At 46.2% G+C, this 21,554-nt stretch overlaps 1 protein-coding gene across 2 annotated transcripts in view; it reads left to right on the top strand.

Annotated features, from left to right (window-relative positions):
- Window positions 1–501: 501 nt before the first annotated feature.
- The window catches only part of LOC147111118 (ninjurin-1-like), a 43,680-nt gene continuing 22,627 nt past the window's right edge, over window positions 502–21,554 (top strand). The window contains exon 1 of one of the 2 annotated variants that reach the window (XM_086001678.1): window positions 502–1,109. In XM_086001678.1, coding sequence (XP_085857804.1) covers window positions 996–1,109 — 114 coding nt within the window. In that variant the 5' untranslated portion in view covers window positions 502–995. The remainder of the gene's footprint in view (window positions 1,110–21,554) is intronic. The other variant, XM_086001679.1, reaches the window with a different exon arrangement.

Raw genomic sequence — 21,554 nt, 5'->3', positions numbered from 1 at the left:
TCACAGGCAGTGATGAATGGAATATTTCATCACATTGAGGTCACAGCAGAGCGCTCTAGGAATCCCCATTAACTGACACGGATTTCAACTACACGTCGGAACAGCCGAACTTCTCGCCACAGACATCGACAGATATTTGTGGGCAGCTTTCGCCTTTGCTTCGCCGCTGACCGCAAATTCCGGGCCAGAATACTTTCACTTCATTGTTTTGGGATGGTTTTGAATCCAGGTTTCCGTTATAAGTCTAACCCACTGCACCACCTAGTTCCCGTTTAAAAATAAATAAAACTTGACATCTTAATTGAAAAGCTATGCCAGTAATGTTATAGAACAGCTTTGGCATGGAAGTCGTTGCTCGCGATTGTGGAGAGAGTTTAAAGCTGTCAACGTCGAGGAAATATTTCGAGTGATGTTTGACTGAATTCTATTTATTGATGTACAAGTTTAAGTCAGTTTGTGGGAAAACCTACCCTTTTAGTTTATCTGTCAAAAAACCAAGAGGTATAACATTCAGTAACACTCATCCTCCAGCAGGAGGAGTGATGTTTATAATCAGCAAGCAAACTACGAACTTTTTTGGTCCTGTCTATTTCTCAGTATCATCATCATACTTATAAATAGGCCACAATCAGGCGAATGAATCTGAACGAGTGGCATTTCACAGGTCTGGGGAAAACAACCTTACAATCCGTACAGCACGTTAAGCTTCACTAACTTAAGAAAAACGCACACTTGAGGATTCACGATTTTAATAGCCGAGCAGTTCAAGTGATTTCAGGATTTGAAAGCGGGTGATAATAGCGAACCGAAAGCCGGTGTTCGGGTGAGCCCACTAGGTGGAGTTTCCCCTTGGAGCTGAGCTGTGGCCCGAAGACGCCCTCGTCCGGTGTGACTCAAAGAGTCTGTACAGTCCTCAAAGTGACACCGCGCACAGCCTTTCCCGGACTTGGCCCATATTTCCTCGATTCCAGGGGAAATCGCTTAAAAAAGAAACGATGGCGTCCACAAACTTCGAGCTGAACGGCGAACCCGGGGATGCTGGCGAGGTAGGAGCGGCACAGCCACTTGAGCAGCTGCAATCCCCAGACACTCAGTCAACTCGATACAATGTAGGCGAGGCGAGAGCCCAGTTACAATGAGCGCTGCCCTCGGTCGCGCCACTTACTGTTGGCCAAAGATGAATATGTTTGGCTTTGCTGCAACAGTTAGGCCGTACTTGCATTTAATGCCACGAACCCTTCGTTGTTGCAATAGAGATTTAAGAACAGAGTCAGGAGATGTAAATATATATCTGAGTGGACGCGTCCATAAAATAGTTAATTTGTTTTGCAACTTATGAACGGCCCAGCGGTGTTTCCAAGACAGTTGGTTGAAATTGGCAAGTATTTTCCCAGATAACGGGCATATGTCCATTAAAGACAGGTATCTGGATTGAGAATAGGCCATATCCGGGTATCCAGTGAATGAAAGAGGCTGATTAGAACAACTTTGCTCAATACATTTCCATTTCTCGTTAATTTTATCTGAAGTTTTCGATAATAAACAATGACTGTTCAAAACGATTCTTCCAAATCTGAGAGTAGAGATTTTCATCACTAATTTGTTAATTGCATTAGTATTTTATGTCTAAGGTATGAGGGCTTCTCAATAATAATTCGTTGTGCAGTAGATAGATAGATACCTTATGTGTGGAATGCTCAGATAAGGTACTGACTTGGATAGAGAACTGGTTGGCAGACAGGAAGCAAAGAGTTGGAATAAATGGGTCTTTTTCCGAGTGGCAGGCAGTGACTAGTGGGGTACCGCAGGGATCGGTCCTAGGACCCCAGCTATTCACAATATATATTAATGATCTAGACGAGGGAACTAGATGTAATTTGGCCCAGAAATTCGGGTCGGGGGCTTCCCGTGGGTGCAAGCCCCCGACCTGCACTTACCTAGCGCGCCGGCCGTTGAGCTTTGGGCCCACGTGGGATTCCGATCCTGGGCCTCCTCCAACTGCCGGCACGCAGTGCTTGCGTATCCCAGGGGCGCAGTTAGTTCAATGTGTCCCCTGGGATCATGTGGGCCATGGAGAGCCAATGGTAGCAGGGAATGCTTCATTCATAAGTTTGACAGGAAGAGCTGTCAAACCTATAAATACTATAAGCCCCAAAACATCACTAAATCTTCAAATAAATTTTTTTTAAATCTCATTTTTAAAATAACTAAATTATATGAATTAACTTTTAAACAATAATTTAAATTTTTGAAAAAATTCATTAAATTTTTTTCTAACAGGGCTAAAAGTAAACTTACCTTTCTTTAAAGTATTTAAAAATAATAAACCTGTGGAAAAAATGTTTTAATTTTAATTAATTCACCACTTACCTTGTTAAAAGCAGGCCTTACACCTGCTTTTTTAAAAGTGTAACTGCTGGAGACTTACCCTCCTGGAGAAACCTGGAAAAAAAACGTAAGTTCAATGCGCACGCGCCGCCTCACTGACGCACGCGTTCCACCTCTCAACCCCATCTTTCAGGGAACGGAAGTGCCGGTTTCCCGCGCATGCGCAGTGCATGCACAAAACCGGCACTTCCATTGGGCCTACGGGTGAGTACCCCGTGCATACTCACCCATGGAGACCCGAATTTCTGGGCCAATTATCTCCAAGTTTGCAGACGACACAAAGCTGGGTGGCCGTGTGTGCTGTGAGGAGGATGCAGAGAAACTCCAGTATGATTTGGACAGGTTGGGTGATTGGGCAGATGCATGGCAGATGCAGTATAATGTGGATAAATGTAAGGTTATCCACTTTGGTGGCAAAAACAGGAAGGCAGATTATTATCTGAACGGCAATAGATTGGGAGAAGGGAAAGTGCAACGAGACCTGGGTGTCCTTGTGCACCAGTCGCTGAAGGTAAGCATGCAGGTGCAGCAGGCGGTTAAGAAGGCAAATGGTATGTTGGCCTTCGTAGCGAGAGGGTTGGAGTACAGGAACAAGGATGTCTTGCTGCAGTTGTACAGGGCCTTGGTGAGACCACATCTTGAGTATTGTGTGCAGTTTTGGTCGCCTTATCTGAGGAAGGATGTTCTTGCCATGGAGGGAGTGCAGCGAAGATTCACCAGACTGATACCTGGGATGGCAGGAATGACGTATGAGGAGAGATTGGGTCGATTGGGCTTATAATCGCTGGAGTTTAGAAGAATGAGAGGGGATCTCATTGAAACTTATAAAATTCTAACAGGACTAGACAGACTAGGTGCAGGAAGGATGTTTCCGATGGCAGGGGAGTCCAAAACCAGGGGCCACAGCCTAAAGATAAGGGGTAAGCCAATTAGGACAGAGATGAGGAGGAATTTCTTCACCCAGAGAGTGGTGAACCTGTGGAATTCTCTACCACAGAGGGCAGTTGAGGCCAAGTCATTAAATATATTCAAGAAGGAGTTAGATATATTTCTTAAGGCTAAAGGGATATGGGGAGAAGGCAGGGACAGGGTATTGAGTTAGGATGATCAGCCATGATCTCCTTGAATGGCGGAGCAGGCTCGAGGGGCCGAATGGCCTACTCCTGCTCCTATCTTCTATGTTTCTATGTAATGTCAGAGATTAAGAACGCAAGCCTGGGGAGGTTTGAATCCTGAATTTTTAGTATTAATGCTTCCCATTTTTTTACAGTACATGTTCTGTGGGCTTGGCAGTCAGATTTTCTTTTGTTGACAGCAGGTGTCACAATGTATACGTGTGGCCAGTGTGATCTGTACAGTTTCTTTTTTCATTCACTCTCAGGATGTGGGCGTTGCTGGCAAGGCAGGCACTTATTCCCCACCCCGAGTTACAACTGAGTGGCTTGCGAGGCCACTTCAAGCACAAGCGTGTGTCTGGAGTCACATATCGGTCAGGCAGGGTAAGGACAACAGGTTTCCTGCCCTAAAGGACATTAGTGAGCCAGTTGGGGTTTTGACAATCCAAGAGATTCATGATCATTTTTACTGATTTAAAAAAAAAAATTCCAGATATTTTTAACTGAATTCAAATTCTCAAACTACCACATTCTCGGGATTATTAGGTTTTTGGATGCTAAGGGATATGGGGATAGTGCGGGAAGGTGGAGTTGAGGTGAAAGATCAGCCATGATCTTATTGAACTGGAACGGCTGAATGGCCTATTCCTGCTCCTATTTCTTATGTTCTTATTAGATTATTAATCCAGGTCTCTGGATTACTAGTCCAGTAACATAACCAAAACAAAACCGCTACAGTATCATACCTTGACCACAGTTGTGTTTAACCAAAGAACAATGATTGTGATTTAATTATTGCAACTGTACCAAGTAATCCATAGTCAAAAAATAAAGTCCATACTTGTATGGAGATGGCTACCAGAGAGTGATTACAAGGTCATATCTAACCAAGGGATTGACTACTGTTGTAAATCACGTGATCTTATCTTGCATTTTAACAGTAGTGGCGACCCACAGATGAGATTACAGCCTCGCAATTATCTCTGAACAACTTTATTTATAAATATAGGTGGTTTGAAATTTGTGTGTATGTCTGTAGGCAGGGAAGTTTATTCTGTTACTGGTGTTTTGGTGACAGCAGTGATCCAATTGAACATCTACTACCAGGCCACTCAATCCTTGACAAGTGGCAATACTCATACAACAAAATTAACAATTTTGATAAAATTACTGCAAGTTTTCTGAGAAACAATCTTTGGTTGATTACCAAAATATTAAGTCCATTATGTGTTCTATTTTTTAATAGTTTGCTAGGACCCAGCACAGATTTCAGTAAAAAATACATGGATGAGAATTTTGAAATCAAGGCATTGCTTAACCAGGAGCCAATGTAGGTCAGCGAGCACAGGGGTGATGACTGAACGGGACGGTGCGAGTTAGGACACAGTCAGCCGAGTTTTGGATGACCTCAAGTTTACGTCGGGTAGAACATGGGAGGCCAGCCAGGAGTGCGTTGGAATAGTCAAGTCTAGAGGTAACAAAGTCATGGATGAGGGTTTCAGCAGCGGATGAGCAGAGGCAAGGGCAGAGACGGGTGATGTTACAGAGGGGGAAATAGGCGGTCTTAGTTCTGCCACGGATATGTGGTCGGAAGCTCATTTCAGGGTCAAATATTTTGACACCAAGGTTGCGAACAGTGTGGTTCAGCCTCAGACAGATGTTAGGGAGAGGGATGGAGTCAGTGGCTGGGGAACGGAGTTTGTGGTGGGGACTGAAAACAATGGCTTCGGTCTTCCCAATATTTAATTGGAGAAAATCAGTAGATAGAGTAAGCTTTCATCCCACCAGTCTAGGTGGGATTTGATCCAAGGTGCCAGGGTGTAGAGTGTCCAACCAACTGTGCTACCCAGACCCTGTCTATTAAACAATATTTGTCTTTAGCAAAAAAAAAAGAAATGTGCTCAGCATTGTGAAGGCTACAGGTGAAAACTGACTCAGAATAAAGATAGTAGAAATAAAACCGTATTACTGTTAAATGTGACTGTCTTTGTACATTCATGATCATATAACTGAAGGAAAAGCATTAGAAGATTAATTTTTACATTATTTTAGACCTTTTCCACAAGACTGAAACACAATACAGAATAGTAATTGCAAACTACTCATACTCCCGTAAAATCAGTAGGACAATATGAAATCCAACAATATACCAGCTGGAAAATCCACATGATAATGCGAACAGTTTCACACGTCTGCATGAAATAACTTTCAAACAGCTTTTCGTTCACTGACAGGTGTGGATATTCAGCAAAGAGTGTCTTTGAGACAAAATACATCATTACACAGTAAACCACTGGAAAATTTGCTGCCAAAATAGTTATACATTGACTTGCCAATGTGGAATTATAAAATATAAAAATGTCCAGGAGTAGAAAATAATAATGTAACAAGATTAAATAAGAACCATATTTCATTCAAAAGGGAATGAAACGTATCTAGGATATTAAATCAAACAAGTATTTTAAAGTTTAGTCGCTGTAAGCAAATTCATACTGTGGTTCAAAAAGTCAATTTCATGCATCATGTTGACGTTTATAAACATATTTCTCTAAATCCTTTCACAGCTGTTTTGTAGTGTTGGACTCGCCCTGCTGACCTGAGGTTGAAGGAATGTTTTGCTACTCAACATATATAAAGTTAAAATGGAAAAAATAACTGTAGTGGATGTTTGCAGTGTGGTCTGTATGCCTACTAATATAATGTTAATATGAGGATAAAGTCATAGGTCAATAACGGCCCTTCTCATCCCACCCCCGCACTGTTACCTCTGGAGTTCCCCAAGGATCGATCCTTGGCCCCCTCCTATTTCTCATCTACATGCTGCCCCTCGGTGACATTATCCGACGACACAACATCAAGTGCCACATGTACGCTGCCAATACCCAGTTCTACCTCACCATCACCATTCTCAACCCTTCCACTGCCTCTGTGTTGTCAAACTACTTGTCCGTTGTCCAGTCTTGGATGGGCTGAAATTTCCTCCAATTAAACATTGGGAAGACTGAAGCCATCGCCTTCAGCCCCCGTCATGAACTCCATTCCCTAACCACCAATTTCAGCCCCCTCCCCGGCCACTGTCTCAAGCTGAACCAGACTGTTCACAACTTCGCCATCCTATTTGACCCTGAGCTGAGCTTCCGATCACATATCCTCTCCATCACAAAGACTGCCAACTTCCACCTCCGTAATATCGCCCGTCTCCACCTCTGCCTCAGCCCATCTGCTGCTGAAACCCTCATCCATACTTTTGTTAGCCCCAGACTCAGTTATTCCAATGCTCTCCTGGTCGGCCTTCCATTTTCCATCCTACGTAAGTTTTAAGCACATCCAAAACTCTCCTGCCCTTATCCTAACTCGCACTAAGTCCTGTTCACACATCACCCCTGTGCTCGTTGACCTACATTGGCTCCAGGTCCAGCAACGCCTCAAATTTAAAATTCCCTATCTCTGTAACCTCCTTCAGCCTTTCAACCCTCCTAATCTATGCGTTCCTCGAATTCTGCCCTCTTGGACATCTCCAACTTCCTTGGCCCCACCTTTGGCAGCTGTACCTTCAGCTGTCTAGGCCCTAAGCTTGAATTCCTTCCCTGAACCTCTCCGCCTCGCTACCTCTTTCCTCCTTTGACATTCATTGAAATCTACCTCTTTACAGGTCCAAATATCTCCTTATGTGGCTTGGTGTCAAATCTTGTCTGATAACGGTCCTGTGAAGTGCCGTGAGACATTTTACTATGTTAAAGGCACTATATAAATGCAAGTTATTGTTGATTTTAAAATTCTCATCCTCGCATTCAAACCCTTCTATGGCCTCACTCTCAATCGCGCCCCCTCCCTGCTCAATCTCTGTATCCTCCTCCAGCCCTACAACCCTCCAAGAACTCTTGTGTTCCTCCAACTCTGGCCTCTTGTGCATCCCCCACTTCCTTCGCTCCACTACTGGCGGCCATGCCTTCAGCCGTCTAGGCCCAAAACTCTGGGATTCCCTCCCCAAACCTCTTTGCCTCTCCTCCTTTAAGACGCTGTTTAAAACCTACCTCTTTGACCAAGCGTTTGGTCACCTATGTCTCCTTTTCTGTCTCGATCAATTTTTGTCTGATTATGCTTCTGTGAAGCACCTTGGGATGTTTTACTACTTTCAAGGTGCTATATAAATGCAAGTTGTTGTTGGTATGCAAATGCATTCATCATTGGTACATTAGTGCATTGAGCTGATATACAATGTCTGAATTTAATTTGTTGCTTATTACTTCAGAATAGATATATATATAAATGTAAAATGTTAACATTTTAGGTTACCATGGTTTAATTATGGCTTGAATTCAAACTTCAGATACATTTCAATTGCCCAAGAATTAAGAATATAAAATATGACATGAGAAAAGTTCATTCAGCCCATGAATTCAATATTCCCTAATGCAACAAAAGTTATGGAGATGGCCAACACTATACTCTATTGTGGATCACACTTAATCTTATGAGGAAAAAAGTTACTTCATGACTTGCCTAATATAACTTGAGCAAAACTCTAGAAATCCACTTGTAATTAGGTTAACCATTTATCTCATCATTTATGATTATGCCTAATTTCAATCCATTCTCATTTGCTTTGCCACTTGTGTCTGGACGGTTTTATCCTAATTTATAACCTAAATATCCTTGTCCTCTGAGCCATCTCCAGTGCATCAATGTTCTTTTGAAGGTAGGGGGCCAAATAGTAATATTCCCAATGAGGGCTCACCTATGATCTGTACAAGATTTAATTGTAAAACAAAACAGGTACTCCAACACTCTCCAGATACATCCCAGTATTTCCGTAGCCTTATTGATCACTTCACATTGATTAGATATTCTCACTGAGCACTCAACAATTGTCCCCAAACCTTAGTGGAAGTGCAAGATTGAATACAGAGATATTTTAGCACTGCTGTTCTTCAATGGATTTAAACACTATGCAGGGCTGGAATTTCCTCGAACTGACTTGCACCAAAGTTTTCTGAGAATCATTTAGCATACGCTGCAATATAACAATGAATGGATGTTAAATAAGCAGCAATGAGCATAAACAATCGAGGCCCAAGGAAACGCAAAATATGAGCCATCTTCCTTAAGCCTCTCTCTATCTTACTGATGTTAAGAAAATTTAAGTTTGAAGCCGTCAAACCATCATCTACTGGAAGCGCCCCGCCTCCCTCTTGGGGTGCTCCGAGGGAATATCGCGGCGCAATGTGCCACGGTATTGCAGGCCTTCCTCCCCTTCTTAAAGGGGAATGGCCTTGCGCAGTGCGACGTGGGGCCCAACTGGGCCCCCGGGGATCGGGAGTGCCGGCAAAAAAGCCCGGCACTCGAGAAGTGCCGGGTTCCTGGAGCACAGCCGGCACTCCACGGGGGGGCGGGTAAGGAGGCTGGGGACGGGAGCGGAGGCAGGTGCTGGCAGGCGGCCAGCAACAAAAATGGCCGCCCAGCACCTCGCCTTTAAATAGCGCCACCCCGGCCACAGGTAGGCCCCCCCGATCCCATCGGACATAGCGTTCGGCGGTAAGTCGGGGCGTTCCCGAGGATCGTGGGCGGGGCGCTGCTCACGGCGATGACGTCATCGCCCGCAGTGTCGCAGGGCGCTAACGGTTAGTGCTGCCGCTAACCTCCCGTTGAATTTCTTAGGGCGCTAATGGGAGGCGCAAAGCAACCCAATTTTTCCCCCTTTTTCTTTTTAATATAACGGATTCTGGTGGCGTAAAAATAGCATTCAGAGATATAGAAAAGACAGTGCTGGTCTCAGCAAGGAGAAATGGAAAGAGAAAATAAAATCGCTATAAAACACCAGCAACGGTGACCTTGGGTTCTGCTCCATATTCTGGGCATAAATGTACCTCCATTGAGAATGGGTGTAAATGCAGGAAACCTGTGTTCTCTGGTCTTTTGCACAGGGGAACTATGCTAATAAGCTAAGTGGTGTTTGGATGGATGTAACTCAGGAATGGTAGAAATAATCAAGGAAATTAATGCATGGTGGGATTTAGGTGTAAATCAGGCCTAATTCACCTGCTCACGCATTTCTTTGGACAAACCTAATGTGACGTGGCTCTTAGCCAATCTTGAGCCGAAAATCTGGGTCTATAGGGCCAATTTTACAGAATGGCATTCCCAGCGGAGAGCTCACTTACCTGGAGCACATATTAGGAAATCGCAGGTGAGATCCACATGATTAAAGTGAATGGATGGACAATCATGGGAAGCACCCCTCATTTTCCTGACTCGCGCCCTGATGCACTATCAATTGCTACAAAAGACTGGAGATTGAGAAAGTAATAAACAGGCTTTTATTACCAAAGAACAGAGCATGCCTCTTGTGGTTGCCTGGTATCCAAAAGGGCCGGAGGCTTCTGAGCAGCGACCTTTATACCCAGCCATGAGGGTGGAGCCAGGGGCGGAGTCAGCTGAGGCATGCACAGACAAGTACAACAATATGCAAGAGTGAACAACAGTACTAACAGTGAACAACAATACTAACAACAGTGGTTTACCACATTCACCCCTTGTTTAGAATTGAGTCCGGCGGGGTGAAGTGCACTAAAAATTCGTGTACTGAAGTCTATCAGGAGGCCTTGTAAGCCGTCCTGAGCGTCGCAGCAGCGGCGGTGATGGTGCAGCATCCAACGGTGAACCCGGTGTCTCGTTCAGAGGAGGTGTAGCAGGTGGCGGACCCTGGGGCTGCTGCATGCCGTCTACAGGGGTCAGAGCATGGGTAATGGGAGGTAGCGATGGTGGTCTCTCAGAGGCACCCGAAGGTGCGAGGTCTCGTGCGGGGACTGTGTCCTGGGGGTAGGCAGGAGTAGCGGTGGGTGGCGAAGAGGGTGTTTCAGGAGCACCTGCAGGTGCGAGGTCTCGAATGGAGACTGTGTCCTCCCGCCCGTCCGGGTACACCACGTAAGCATACTGCGGGTTGGCGTGGAGGAGGCTCACCCTCTCGACCAGGGGGTCCGCCTTATGGGTCCTCACGTGCTTCCGCAGTAGGACGGGACCTGGAGAAGTCAGCCATGTTGGTAGCGAAATCCCCGACGTGGACTTCCTGGGGAAGGAGAACATTCTCTCGTGAGGAGTGGCATTGGTGGGTGTACAGAGCAGCGACCGAATGGAATGGAGCGCCGCAGGGAGGACCTCCTGCCAGCGGGAGGTCGGAAGGCCCTTAGATTTTAAGTTTAAAAGGACTGCCTTCCAGACTGTCGCATTCTCCCTTTCCACCTGGCCGTTACCCCGGGGGTTGTAGCTGGTGGTCCTGCTTGTAGCAATGCCTCTCGCGAGCAGGTACTGCCGAAGTTCGTCGCTCATAAAAGATGAGCCCCTGTCGCTATGGATATAGCTAGGGAAACCGAACAAGGCGAAGAGGTCATTCAGACATTTAATGACCGTGGTACTGGTCATGTCCGAGCAAGGGATGGCAAACGGGAAACGGGAGTACTCATCAATTATATTGAGGAAGTACACATTGCGGTCAGAGGAGGGGAGGGGCCCTTTAAAATCGATGCTCAGCCGCTCGAAGGGGCGCGTGGCTTTGATCAGGCTCGCTCTGTCTGGCCTATAAAAATGCGGCTTGCACTCGGCACAGATCTGGCAGTTCCTGGTCATGGTCCTGACCTCCTCGATGGAGTAGGGCAGGTTACGGGATTTGATAAAATGGAAGAACCTGGTGACCCCCGGGTGGCAGAGGTCATTGTGGAGGGTCTGTAGCCTATCAACCTGCGCGTTGGCGCACGTACCACGTGATAGGGCATCTGGGGGCTCATTGAGTTTCCCGGGCCGGTACAAGATATCGTAATTGTAGGTGGAGAGTTCGATTCTCCACCTTAAGATCTTGTCATTCTTGATTTTGCCCCGCTGCTTATTATGAAACATAAAAGCCACTGAACGCTGGTCAGTGAGCAGGGTAAATCGTTTTCCGGCCAGGTAATGCCGCCAATGTCGCACGGCTTCCACAATGGCCTGGGCCTCCTTTTCGACAGAGGAGTGTCGAATCTCGGGGCCCTGGAGGGTCCTTGAGAAAAAGGCCACGGGTCTCCCCGCCTGGTTAAGGGTTGCAGCTAGGGCAAAGTCGGATGCGTCGCTCTCCACTTGAAAAGGAAGGGACTCATCCACAGCGTGCATTGTGGCCTTCGCAATGTCTCCTTTTATGAGAGTGAAGGCTGCACAGGCCTCTGCTGTCAGGGGGAAGGAGGCGGACTTGATGAGGGGTCGGGCTTTATCCGCATAGTTGGGCACCCACTGAGCATAGTAAGAGAAAAACCCCAGGCATCTCTTCAGTGCTTTCTGGCAGTGGGGGAGGGGGAGCTCCATAAGGGGGCGCATTCTATCGGGGTCTGGGCCGATGACTCCGTTCTCCACTACGCAGCCAAGAATAGCAAGGCGCGTAGTACGAAACATACATTTGTCTTTGTTGTATGTGAGATTCAGCCGCTGGGCCGTCCGGAGGAATTTCTCTAGATTAACGTCGTGGTCCTGCTGGTCGTGGCCGCAGATGGTGACGTTGTCTAGATATGGGAAAGTGGCCTGGAGCGCGTTCTGGTCAACCATCCGGTCCATCTCCCGTTGGAAGACAGAAACTCCGTTGGTGACGCCGAAGGGAACTCTGAGAAAGTGATAGAGCCGACCGTCAGCTTCAAAAGCTGTGTACTGGCGGTCCTCAGCCCTGATGGGGAGCTGGTGGTATGCCGACTTCAGATCAATCGTCGAGAACACCCGGTATTGTGCTATCTGATTGACCATGTCAGATATGCGGGGGAGTGGGTATGCATCTAGTTGGGTGTAGCGATTGATCGTCTGGCTGTAGTCAATAACTAGGCGCTGTTTTTCGCCAGTCTTCACTACCACCACTTGTGCTCGCCATGGGCTGGTGCTACTTTCAATAATCCCTTCCTTCAGGAGTCTCGCTACCTCGGATTTAATGAAGCTCCTATCCCCAACACTGTAACGCCTGCTTTTGGTAGCGATGGGCTTACAGTCGCGGGTGAGGTTAGCGAACAAGGAGGGGGGGGGGACTTTAAGGGTGGAGAGGCTGCAAATGGTGCACGGCGGGCGATTTAAAAGCTGCTGGCTGCAGACTGTGAGTGGGGGGAGGGGTCCGTCATACGCTAATGTGACACTCTTAAGGTGGCACTGAAAATCCAACCCCAGTAGAACGGCAGCGCAGAGATGGGGCAGGACCAGAAGTTTAAAATTTTTGTATTCTGTGCCCCTTACTGAAAGGGTCACTACACAGTAGCCACCGACGTCCGCTGACTGGGCTTTGGAAGCCAAAGAGATCCGATGGCGCGTCGGCAGGACCGGGAGAGAGTAACTGCGCACCGTGTCGGGGTGGATAAAGCTCTCCGTGCTCCCGCTGTCAAAAAGGCAGGTAGTGGCGCGGCCGTTTACCGTAATATCCATCATGGACCTGGACAGTTGATGAGGGAGAGATTGGTCCAGCGTCACGGAGGCCAGCGTATGGTCGAGCGAGTCGATGTGGTCGTCAGATGAGGCGGTGGTTGAGTCCGGGTCCCCCGTGGTTGAAGTCGGAGGCGTCCAAGATGGCGGACAAAATGGCGGCGCCCACGGTCCCGATCCCCACGCGGCTGGGGGAGCCCAAGATGGCGGACAAGATGGCTGCGCCCACGGTTCGCACGCAGCGCTGCTGGCGTTAGCGGTCTTCCCTTTGCAGGCGCTAACGTAGTGACCTTTCTTCCCGCAGCCGGAGCAGGTAGCATTCTTCGCGGGGCAGCGTGCTCTAGGGTGTTTAGCTTGGCCACAAAAATAGCATTTTTGTGCCTTGGACATCGCTGCAGCAGTCGGAGGTGGCGGTCCCATGGCCCAAGATTGCGGCGTCCACGGCGCGGGGCGATGAGTGGAGAAAGCGTCCATATTTCTGTGGGCCGCGTCGAGCGAGAGCGCGAGGGACACTGCCTTTGTCAGGTCTATTTCACCCTTCTCCAGCAGCCTCTGCCGGGAGTAGTCGGACCTTAGACCCGCAACGAAAGCGTCTCGTATCAGTCCCTCCGCATGTGCCGCGGCCGATACTTCCTTGCAGTCGCAGCCGCGTCCGAGTACCCGCAGTGCCCGTAGGAAGGCTTCCACCGATTCCCCGGGCTGCTGTCTGCGAGATCTTAAAAGGTGCCTGGCATAGACCGTGTTAACCGGGCGTGCATACTGCCCTTTCAGTAGGTCGATAGCCGCCGCGTAGGTCGTCGCATCTTGGATTAAAGTATAGACTTGGTGGCTCACCTTCGAGGCCAGGATTTTCAGTTTATTTTCATCAAGAGTCACGGTCGAGGCTTCCAGATACGCCTCAAAGCAACGCAGCCATTGTGCGAATTTAGTCGACGAACCTGCTTCTTGGGGGTCTAAGTCCAGGCATGTTGGTCTGAGGGCTCGCAGCAGCGCCTGCTGCTCAGCGTTTTGCGCCATCGGTTGATCAGCATCCGCAGCCAACATTTAACTTTGGTAATAAAATTGATGCACTATCAATTGCTACAAAAGACTGGAGATTGAGAAAGTAATAAACAGGCTTTTATTACCAAAGAACAGAGCATGCCTCTTGTGGTTGCCTGGTATCCAAAAGGGCCGGAGGCTTCTGAGCAGCGACCTTTATACCCAGCCATGAGGGTGGAGCCAGGGGCGGAGTCAGCTGAGGCATGCACAGACAAGTACAACAATATGCAAGAGTGAACAACAGTACTAACAGTGAACAACAATACTAACAACAGTGGTTTACCACACGCCCCTAACAGGCAAGCCTTCTACTGGGAGCATGATTTTGAAAACTCAACCTTTTACACGTTGGAGATGCAAGCTCAGATTAAAGAATACTTTGTGAACTTCATTTGTACCATCTTGAAGAGGAAGTGGGAATTATCTAGGCTTAGTATACCACTGCAACACTTATTGCATGACATCAGACCCCTTTAGAAGTTTTCAGTAAGCAATTCCCTGCAGTTATAGGAACAGACAGCTTTATCAATGCATTGTGAGCTTTTTAAAAAGTGTGCATATCATTATAATTCAAAAAGGTGTATATTTACTTGTTTCTAACTTAGGAAAGGAATGGGTTTTTACTGTAGTGATGCGCCATTAATTCTTATGCAGAACGTAGACATATCCAGTAGCACAGAAAGAATTTCAAAAGTACCATCTGTAAAGAACAAAATCATTCCCATTCATGGTTGTCAAGTGTCCATAGTTTTAAGAAAAAAAATAAACTATTAAATCTGTGTGCTTCAATTCTGTTAGCAAAAATAGGAGTTTCTGTTGTTCTGACAGATTTGCCCCTATCTCTGCATGGAAGGCAGGGCACTTTTAAGAAAGAAAGAAATAACTTGCATTTTTATAACGCCTTTCATGAACTCAGGACTTCCCAAAGCACGCCACAGTAATGAAACCAACGAGTGATGTGAAAAACCACTGTGAATTTGATCAACATGCTGAAATACTCCTCATGAACCAAATGGAAATCAGACTGGCAAAGAAAAATCCCCCACACTGACTCATCAGTGCAGCAAGTTTGTGAAGTAAAGTACTACTCCGAACAATGGCAGGACATAGTTTGGGATTTTTATTACATGGGGATATCCCAGCATTTTGGATCGATAGCACAGGGATTTAAATTTAGTGGACCATTTGGTGATTTTTCTCTCAAAATGTTATTGTAAAGAGTGACAGCAGCTGCCAAAATAGTTCCATGAAAAATGTCATTATACTGCCCCTGAAATCATATCAGTTGTATAAAGGGGCTTCCCATGGTGAGGAGGAAAGAAGGGATGGTGGAAGGCAAGCCAGTGCAGTTATGTGCCTTCTCCTGGCTAGTTGCAGAGCATCATTAAAACATAAGAAATAGAAGCAGGAGTAGGCCATTCAATAGGATCATGGCTGATCTTCTACCTCAACGCCACCTTCCCGCACTATCTCCATATCCCTTGGTTCCCTTAGTATCCAAAAAACTATCGATCTCTTGTCTTGAATACAGTCAATGACTGAGCTTCCACAGCTCCCTGAGGTAGAGAATTCCAAAGATTCACAAGCCTTTGAGTGAAGAAATTTCTTCTCATCTCAGTCCTAAATGACCGACCCCTTATTCTGAGATCGTGACCCCTAGTTCTGGACTCCCTGCCAGGGGAAACATCCTCCCAGCATCTACCTTGTCAAGCCCCTTAAGAATTTTATACGTTTCAATGAGATCACCTTTCATTCTTCTAAACTCTAAAGAATATATGATGTGGAGATGCCGGTGTTGGACTGGGGTGGACAAATGTGAGTAGTCACACAACACCAGGTTATAGTCCAACAGCTTTATTTGAAATCACAAGCTTTCGGAGCGCTGCTCCTTCGTCAGATGAAATGAAGAGATGCATATAGGCACAGCATATATAGTCAGAGAACACTGCCAGATGATTACAGGTAATCTTTCTAACTGCCCTTTATCACACCTCGGCAGAGAGATAATCACAGCAATCAAAGGTGTGAATGGTGTCCAAACAGGTCAGTCAGGAAAACATTACATCAAAGAACAATGAGGCGATTGTTGTCGGGGAACACTTCAGCAGTCAAGGACATTCAGCCTCCGATCTTCGGGTAAACATTCTCCAAGGCGGCCTTCGAGACACACGACAACGCAAAATCGTCGAGCAGAAACTGATAGCCAAGTTCCGCACTCATGAGGACGGCCTCAACCGGGATCTTGGGTTTATGTCACGCTACATGTAACCCCACCCGACGTAGAGTCATCCAGACTCGAGTCGTCGTCGGCTTGTTCTCTCTACACAGGTGCGGCCGGACCTGCTGTGATTTCCAGCAAAAACATTTTTAAATTTTTTTATTTATTGTTTTTTGTCTGTTTTTTGTTTTTCATACAGACCCCAGCATTTGCAACATTCGACCCCTTGTGACCCCACCGAAAGCTTGTGATTTCAAATAAAGCTGTTGGACTATAACCTGGTGTTGTGTGACTTCTCACTAAAGAATATAGGCCTAGTTTACTCAATCTCTCTTCATAGGACAATCCCCCATCCCAGGAATCAGTCTAGTGAACCTTCGTTGCACTCCCTCTAAGGCAAGTATATCATTCCTTAGGTAAGAATACCATTGTTTGAAGCTGGGGGCAATTTGCTGCTCTGCTTTGTCAACTGAAGACAGCTCACTTATTTTAGCTGATGATATGGGAGCTTTAAAGGTGAGGAAAATTAGGAAACACTAAAACAAAGGCACACTTCATGCACAGAAAATTTTGCATTAGGGTTGCAAAGCAAGAGATTCACTTCAGTCTAACAAGAGAGGGTTATCTCTTGCAGATTCTGTTGGAATTAAGCCAACAATTCTATTAAGCAGTGAATTTAATATCTCCCAGAGGATGAACTGACACAGGATAGCCTTTTATACAAATCATACAGGAAACTACACCCAGTTCAAGGAGCCAGATCTAAATGGCATACTAGCATCTCCATGGTGATAAAATTATAAATGGTGCATCGGTTGCAATAGTTAAGCTTATTATTAAGATATCAAACAATGTATCAGCAAAATGAACCATTTTGTGCCACTGACACTATAACTTACAACAATGTGAATCATTTCCATGTCTGGCTTGCATTGTAGAAACAAAGGCTAACATTTCTCAGTAGTAACTGAACCCACTAGTGATGTCATTGGCTGATTCCAACTCAATGTGTAGATGGCAATTTTCAGTGCTTTCGACCTCTTATTTCTGCATAAATGGCACTATAGTGATATAACAGGAACAACAGAAAGACTTCAATTAGTAAGAGGCGGACAGTGGGCTGAGAGAGGCCTCGGTCTAGACTTTCTGCCCTCCCCTTGATTAGGGTGTTGCTCCAGTGGTATGGGACTTCTGCCCACCCCGGAGATACTGCACCCCCAAGCCTGGCTCTATTTCCGGCCCTGGGCTCAGACAGGCTGAGTGCAGAGACTTGTTGTGCCAGGCCTCAGGTGGTCCGACACAAAGGCAGCCGGTGAGCTGTCCAAAACATTTTTTTTTATGTTGCTGATGGGACCTGTCCATGATGGCACTCGGAGAGCGCTTTCACTGGCCTTATGCCTTTAGGCCTCAGCCGCCAGCCCTCGAGTTCTGGACACCCAACAGACCAGCGTTTGAGACTGCAAATGGGGAGGAAATATGGCAGAGGCCATGTTTCCCACATTTTCATGTTGTGACCATATGCCTGCCCACCTATGAGTGGGTATATTGTGCCCTGATGGGACTGGCCCCTAGAAAATGGCTGAGTGCATCCTGGAGTAGCTTTCTGCTTCTGCTCCCATCTGAACTGCTGAAAAATTGATGGTGGGAGGGGGGTTTTGGAAGAGAAGCAGAAAGCCTAGGTCCTCAAATCAAATAAAGGACATAGCATTTCACAACATTTTGGGAAGAACTCTCTAATAACCCTACTTGTAAATGTCAGTGCTTTGTGGTCTAAATTTGGCCAGCGATAGAATACTGTAACCCTGTTTCATGATATGCAGAAAAACCTCTTTGTTTCTGGATTCAGTACAGTCTAAAGTTATAATGAACGTAGCTGTTTACCTCCTGCCAAAATCATCCCTTACATCACTGCCGAAATATTGCAGGGCATTAGCTCTTTTCAAGGAGATGACCAAATCAGAACCACAAGTGTGGCTTGAGCTTCAGACAAACCATGCGTATCCCAGAAACACAAGAGCTGCTACAGCTCCTCAATAACCTCAATAATCTCAGTGACAGCAGCGAGTCGGCACTTTATGCACGGTTTCCTTTATTCTAGAATACACATATATAGAGTTAATCAGTGGCTGTTGAACCAAGAGTTGCTGGAATAGACTTTGGGCTCTGAGATCTGTTACATATCTGTTGATATTCCAGTACAACTCCCAAGTCATATTGTACTCCCAACTACTGCCAGTGTAAAATTTATGAGATGTATGCAGTTGCATGAGGTTATGCTGCCTAAAAAAAATGTTTTAATTAAATTTTTGCGCCGTAGTTTATTAAAGAGTAGTTGATCTCCCATAGAATTGCTCGTGCACACAATTATCAAAAAATTGTGCATCTTTCTCTTGCTGAAACTGTCTGTTCATCTTTCATTCTCTAAAGGGCTGGATTTTCCTCCAGCATTCGGGAAGGAGGCGGGACTACAACTTTCGGGTTTTAGTCCCGCCTCCATCGACGTCCGGCCAATCCATGCAATTTTCCCTTGATTGACCTTGGTGAGCCCGCTCAGCGGGCTCAGCAGGCCAATTAAGGGCCACCCGGCAACAGGTGATGTCACAGACTGCAATTTCATCTCTCAGGACGTGCTGACAGATGAAATATCAGTGTTTCACAGCTGTTTGAAGCTGTCAAACACTGACAGTCTGACTTCTAACCTGAGTCCTTCTACACAGACTCAGTTAGAACTCTCAGCAGCGCTGAAAGCTGAAGGCTGTCACTTTTGACAGATCGCAGCCATTCAGCTTTCAGTGCCGGCTGAATGATGGACTCCAGACGCCTAGAGGAAGAAAGGCTGTTAAGGTACGTACAGGTAATTTAAACTTCTTTACACACTTTAGACACACCAAACACACTTACCTTTGCACTCATACACCCATCACTCACCTGAACACCAACATCGCGACCCCTCCAAGTCCTTCAACCCGATGGCCCGACTCCTCTAACTTGGCGTGGTTTGGAGCCGTCGGGAATCCCACACGACACCCCTCAAAATAGGGATTAGGCTAAAAACTGCCTGTTAACTACCTGTTAACAGGCAGTTAATTGGCACTAATCCCTTCCCGCCTCGGGTCGGCGGGTCCCAGTGCGGGGCGGGTACCCGCCTCCTCTGAAACTTACGTGGAGGGGGGTTTTGGGCGGGATGGTGTCGGGACCCCCGAATTTGGGATTTTTGCCCCCCGCACACCTAAAAGCCCGCCTCACGGCACACTGAAAATCTGGCCCTTTGTCTTCTGCTCCTTCAATCTTCCTTTTTCTCTCTTTTAAAGCATCACCATTTTTGTCTATGATTGTTGCTGATCATCTTCCAAAATTCTATAGACTCTGGAACAGTTCCCATGGATTGGAGGGTAGCTAATGTTAACCCACTATTCAATAAAGGTGGTAGAGAGAAAACGGGGAATTACAGACCGGTAAGCCTGACATCGGTAGTGGGGAAAATGCTAGAGCCCATTTTAAAAGATGTAACAGCAGAGCACTTGGAAAACAGTGACAGGATCAGACAAATTCAACATGGATTTACAAAAGGTAAATCGTGCTTGACTAATCTACTGGAATTTTTTGAGGATGTAACTGGTAGAATAGATAAGGGAGAACCAGTGGCTGTGGTGTATTTGGACTTTCAGAAGGCTTTCGATAAGGTCCCGCATAAGAGATTAGCGTGTAAAGTTAAGGCACATGGGATTGGGGGTAAGGTACTGACTTGGATAGAGAACTGGTTGGCAGACGGGAAGCAAAGAGTTGGAATAAATGGGTCTTTTTCCGAGTGGCAGGCAGTGACTAGTGGGGTACTGCAGGGATTGGTCCTAGGACCCCAGCTATTCACAATATATATTAATGATCTAGACGAGGGAACTAGATGTAATATCTCCAAGTTTGCAGACGACACAAAGCTGGGTGGGCGTGTGTGCTGTGAGGAGGATGCCGAGAAACTCCAGTATGATTTGGACAGGTTGGGTGATTGGGCAGATGCATGGCAGATGCAGTATAATGTGGATAAATGCGAGGTTATCCACTTTGGTGGCAAAAACAGGAAGGCAGATTATTATCTGAATGGCAATAGATTGGGAGAAGGGGAAGTGCAACGAGACCTGGGTGTCCTTGTGCACCAGTCGCTGAAGGTAAGCATGCAGGTGCAGCAGGCAGTTAAGAAGGCAAATGGTATGTTGGCCTTCGTAGCGAGAGGGTTGGAGTACAGGAACAAGGATGTCTTGCTGCAGTTGTACAGGGCCTTGGTGAGACCACACCTTGAGTATTGTGTGCAGTTTTGGTCGCTTTATCTGAGGAAGGATGTTCTTGCCATGGAGGGAGTGCAGCGAAGATTCACCAGACTGATACCTGGGATGGCAAGAATGACGTATGAGGAGAGATTGGGTCGATTGGACTTATACTCGCTGGAGTTTAGAAGAATGAGAGGGGATCTCATTGAAACTTATAAAATTCTAACAGGACGAGACAGACTAGATGCAGGAAGGATGTTCCCGATGGCTGGGGAGTCCAGAACCAGTGGTCATAGTCTAAAGATAAGGGGTAAGCCATTTAGGACAGAGATGAGGAGGAATTTCTTCACCCAGAGAGTGGTGAACCTGTGGAATTCTCTACCACAGAAGGCAGTTGAGGCCAATTCATTAAATATATTCAAGAAGGAGCTAGATATATTTCTTAATGCTAAAGGGATCAAGGGACATGGAGAGAAAGCAGGGACAGGGTACTGAATTTGGATGATCAGCCATGATCTCACTGAATGGCGGAGCAGGCTCGAGGGGCCGAATGGCCTACTCCTGCTCCTATCTTCTATGTTTCTGTGTTTTTTTATTCTCGGGAAAATTGCTGTTCATCTGTAACTTCCCTATGCCTCTGTCTCTTTCTTTCTGCAAATCTCGCACAGTATCTTTCTATCTTTGGGAGGTATTTTCATTCTCTATAAATGGGCTAGAAAGAAATATTTTTCAATCTTTCCCTAATTTCAGTCCCTGTTTATAGGATTTCCATTACAGTACACAAGTGCTTCACATGAAGGGATAAAGAATTCAAGTGTCCCCACACTTACAGCTCTTATTAACTTCCTGCTGCACTGCATTAAGTAGCTACTGAATGAATATGGGATTTATCTGCCCTGCTTATGAACAAGTTGGTTCCACTAACATCTGGGTTTAGTTTCAGCTTTGACAATTAAACCAAGAGAATCTCAATATATTGTTTAGAGCATTGTTTACATGTCCTTTATTTAAGGCACAATTCTGTAAATACCACAGAACGACAATGAGAACCAACATATACTTAAGCTAATCAGTCACGATGCCATTAGAATTTACAGTGACTCATTTCCTTTGAGC

The sequence above is a fragment of the Somniosus microcephalus genome, chromosome 11, assembly GCF_052327205.1.
Source record: "Somniosus microcephalus isolate GS21.2 chromosome 11, FLI_Smic_1.0, whole genome shotgun sequence".
Classification (NCBI taxonomy): Eukaryota; Metazoa; Chordata; class Chondrichthyes; order Squaliformes; family Somniosidae; genus Somniosus; species Somniosus microcephalus.
This window is presented reverse-complemented; position numbering and strand designations above follow the sequence as displayed.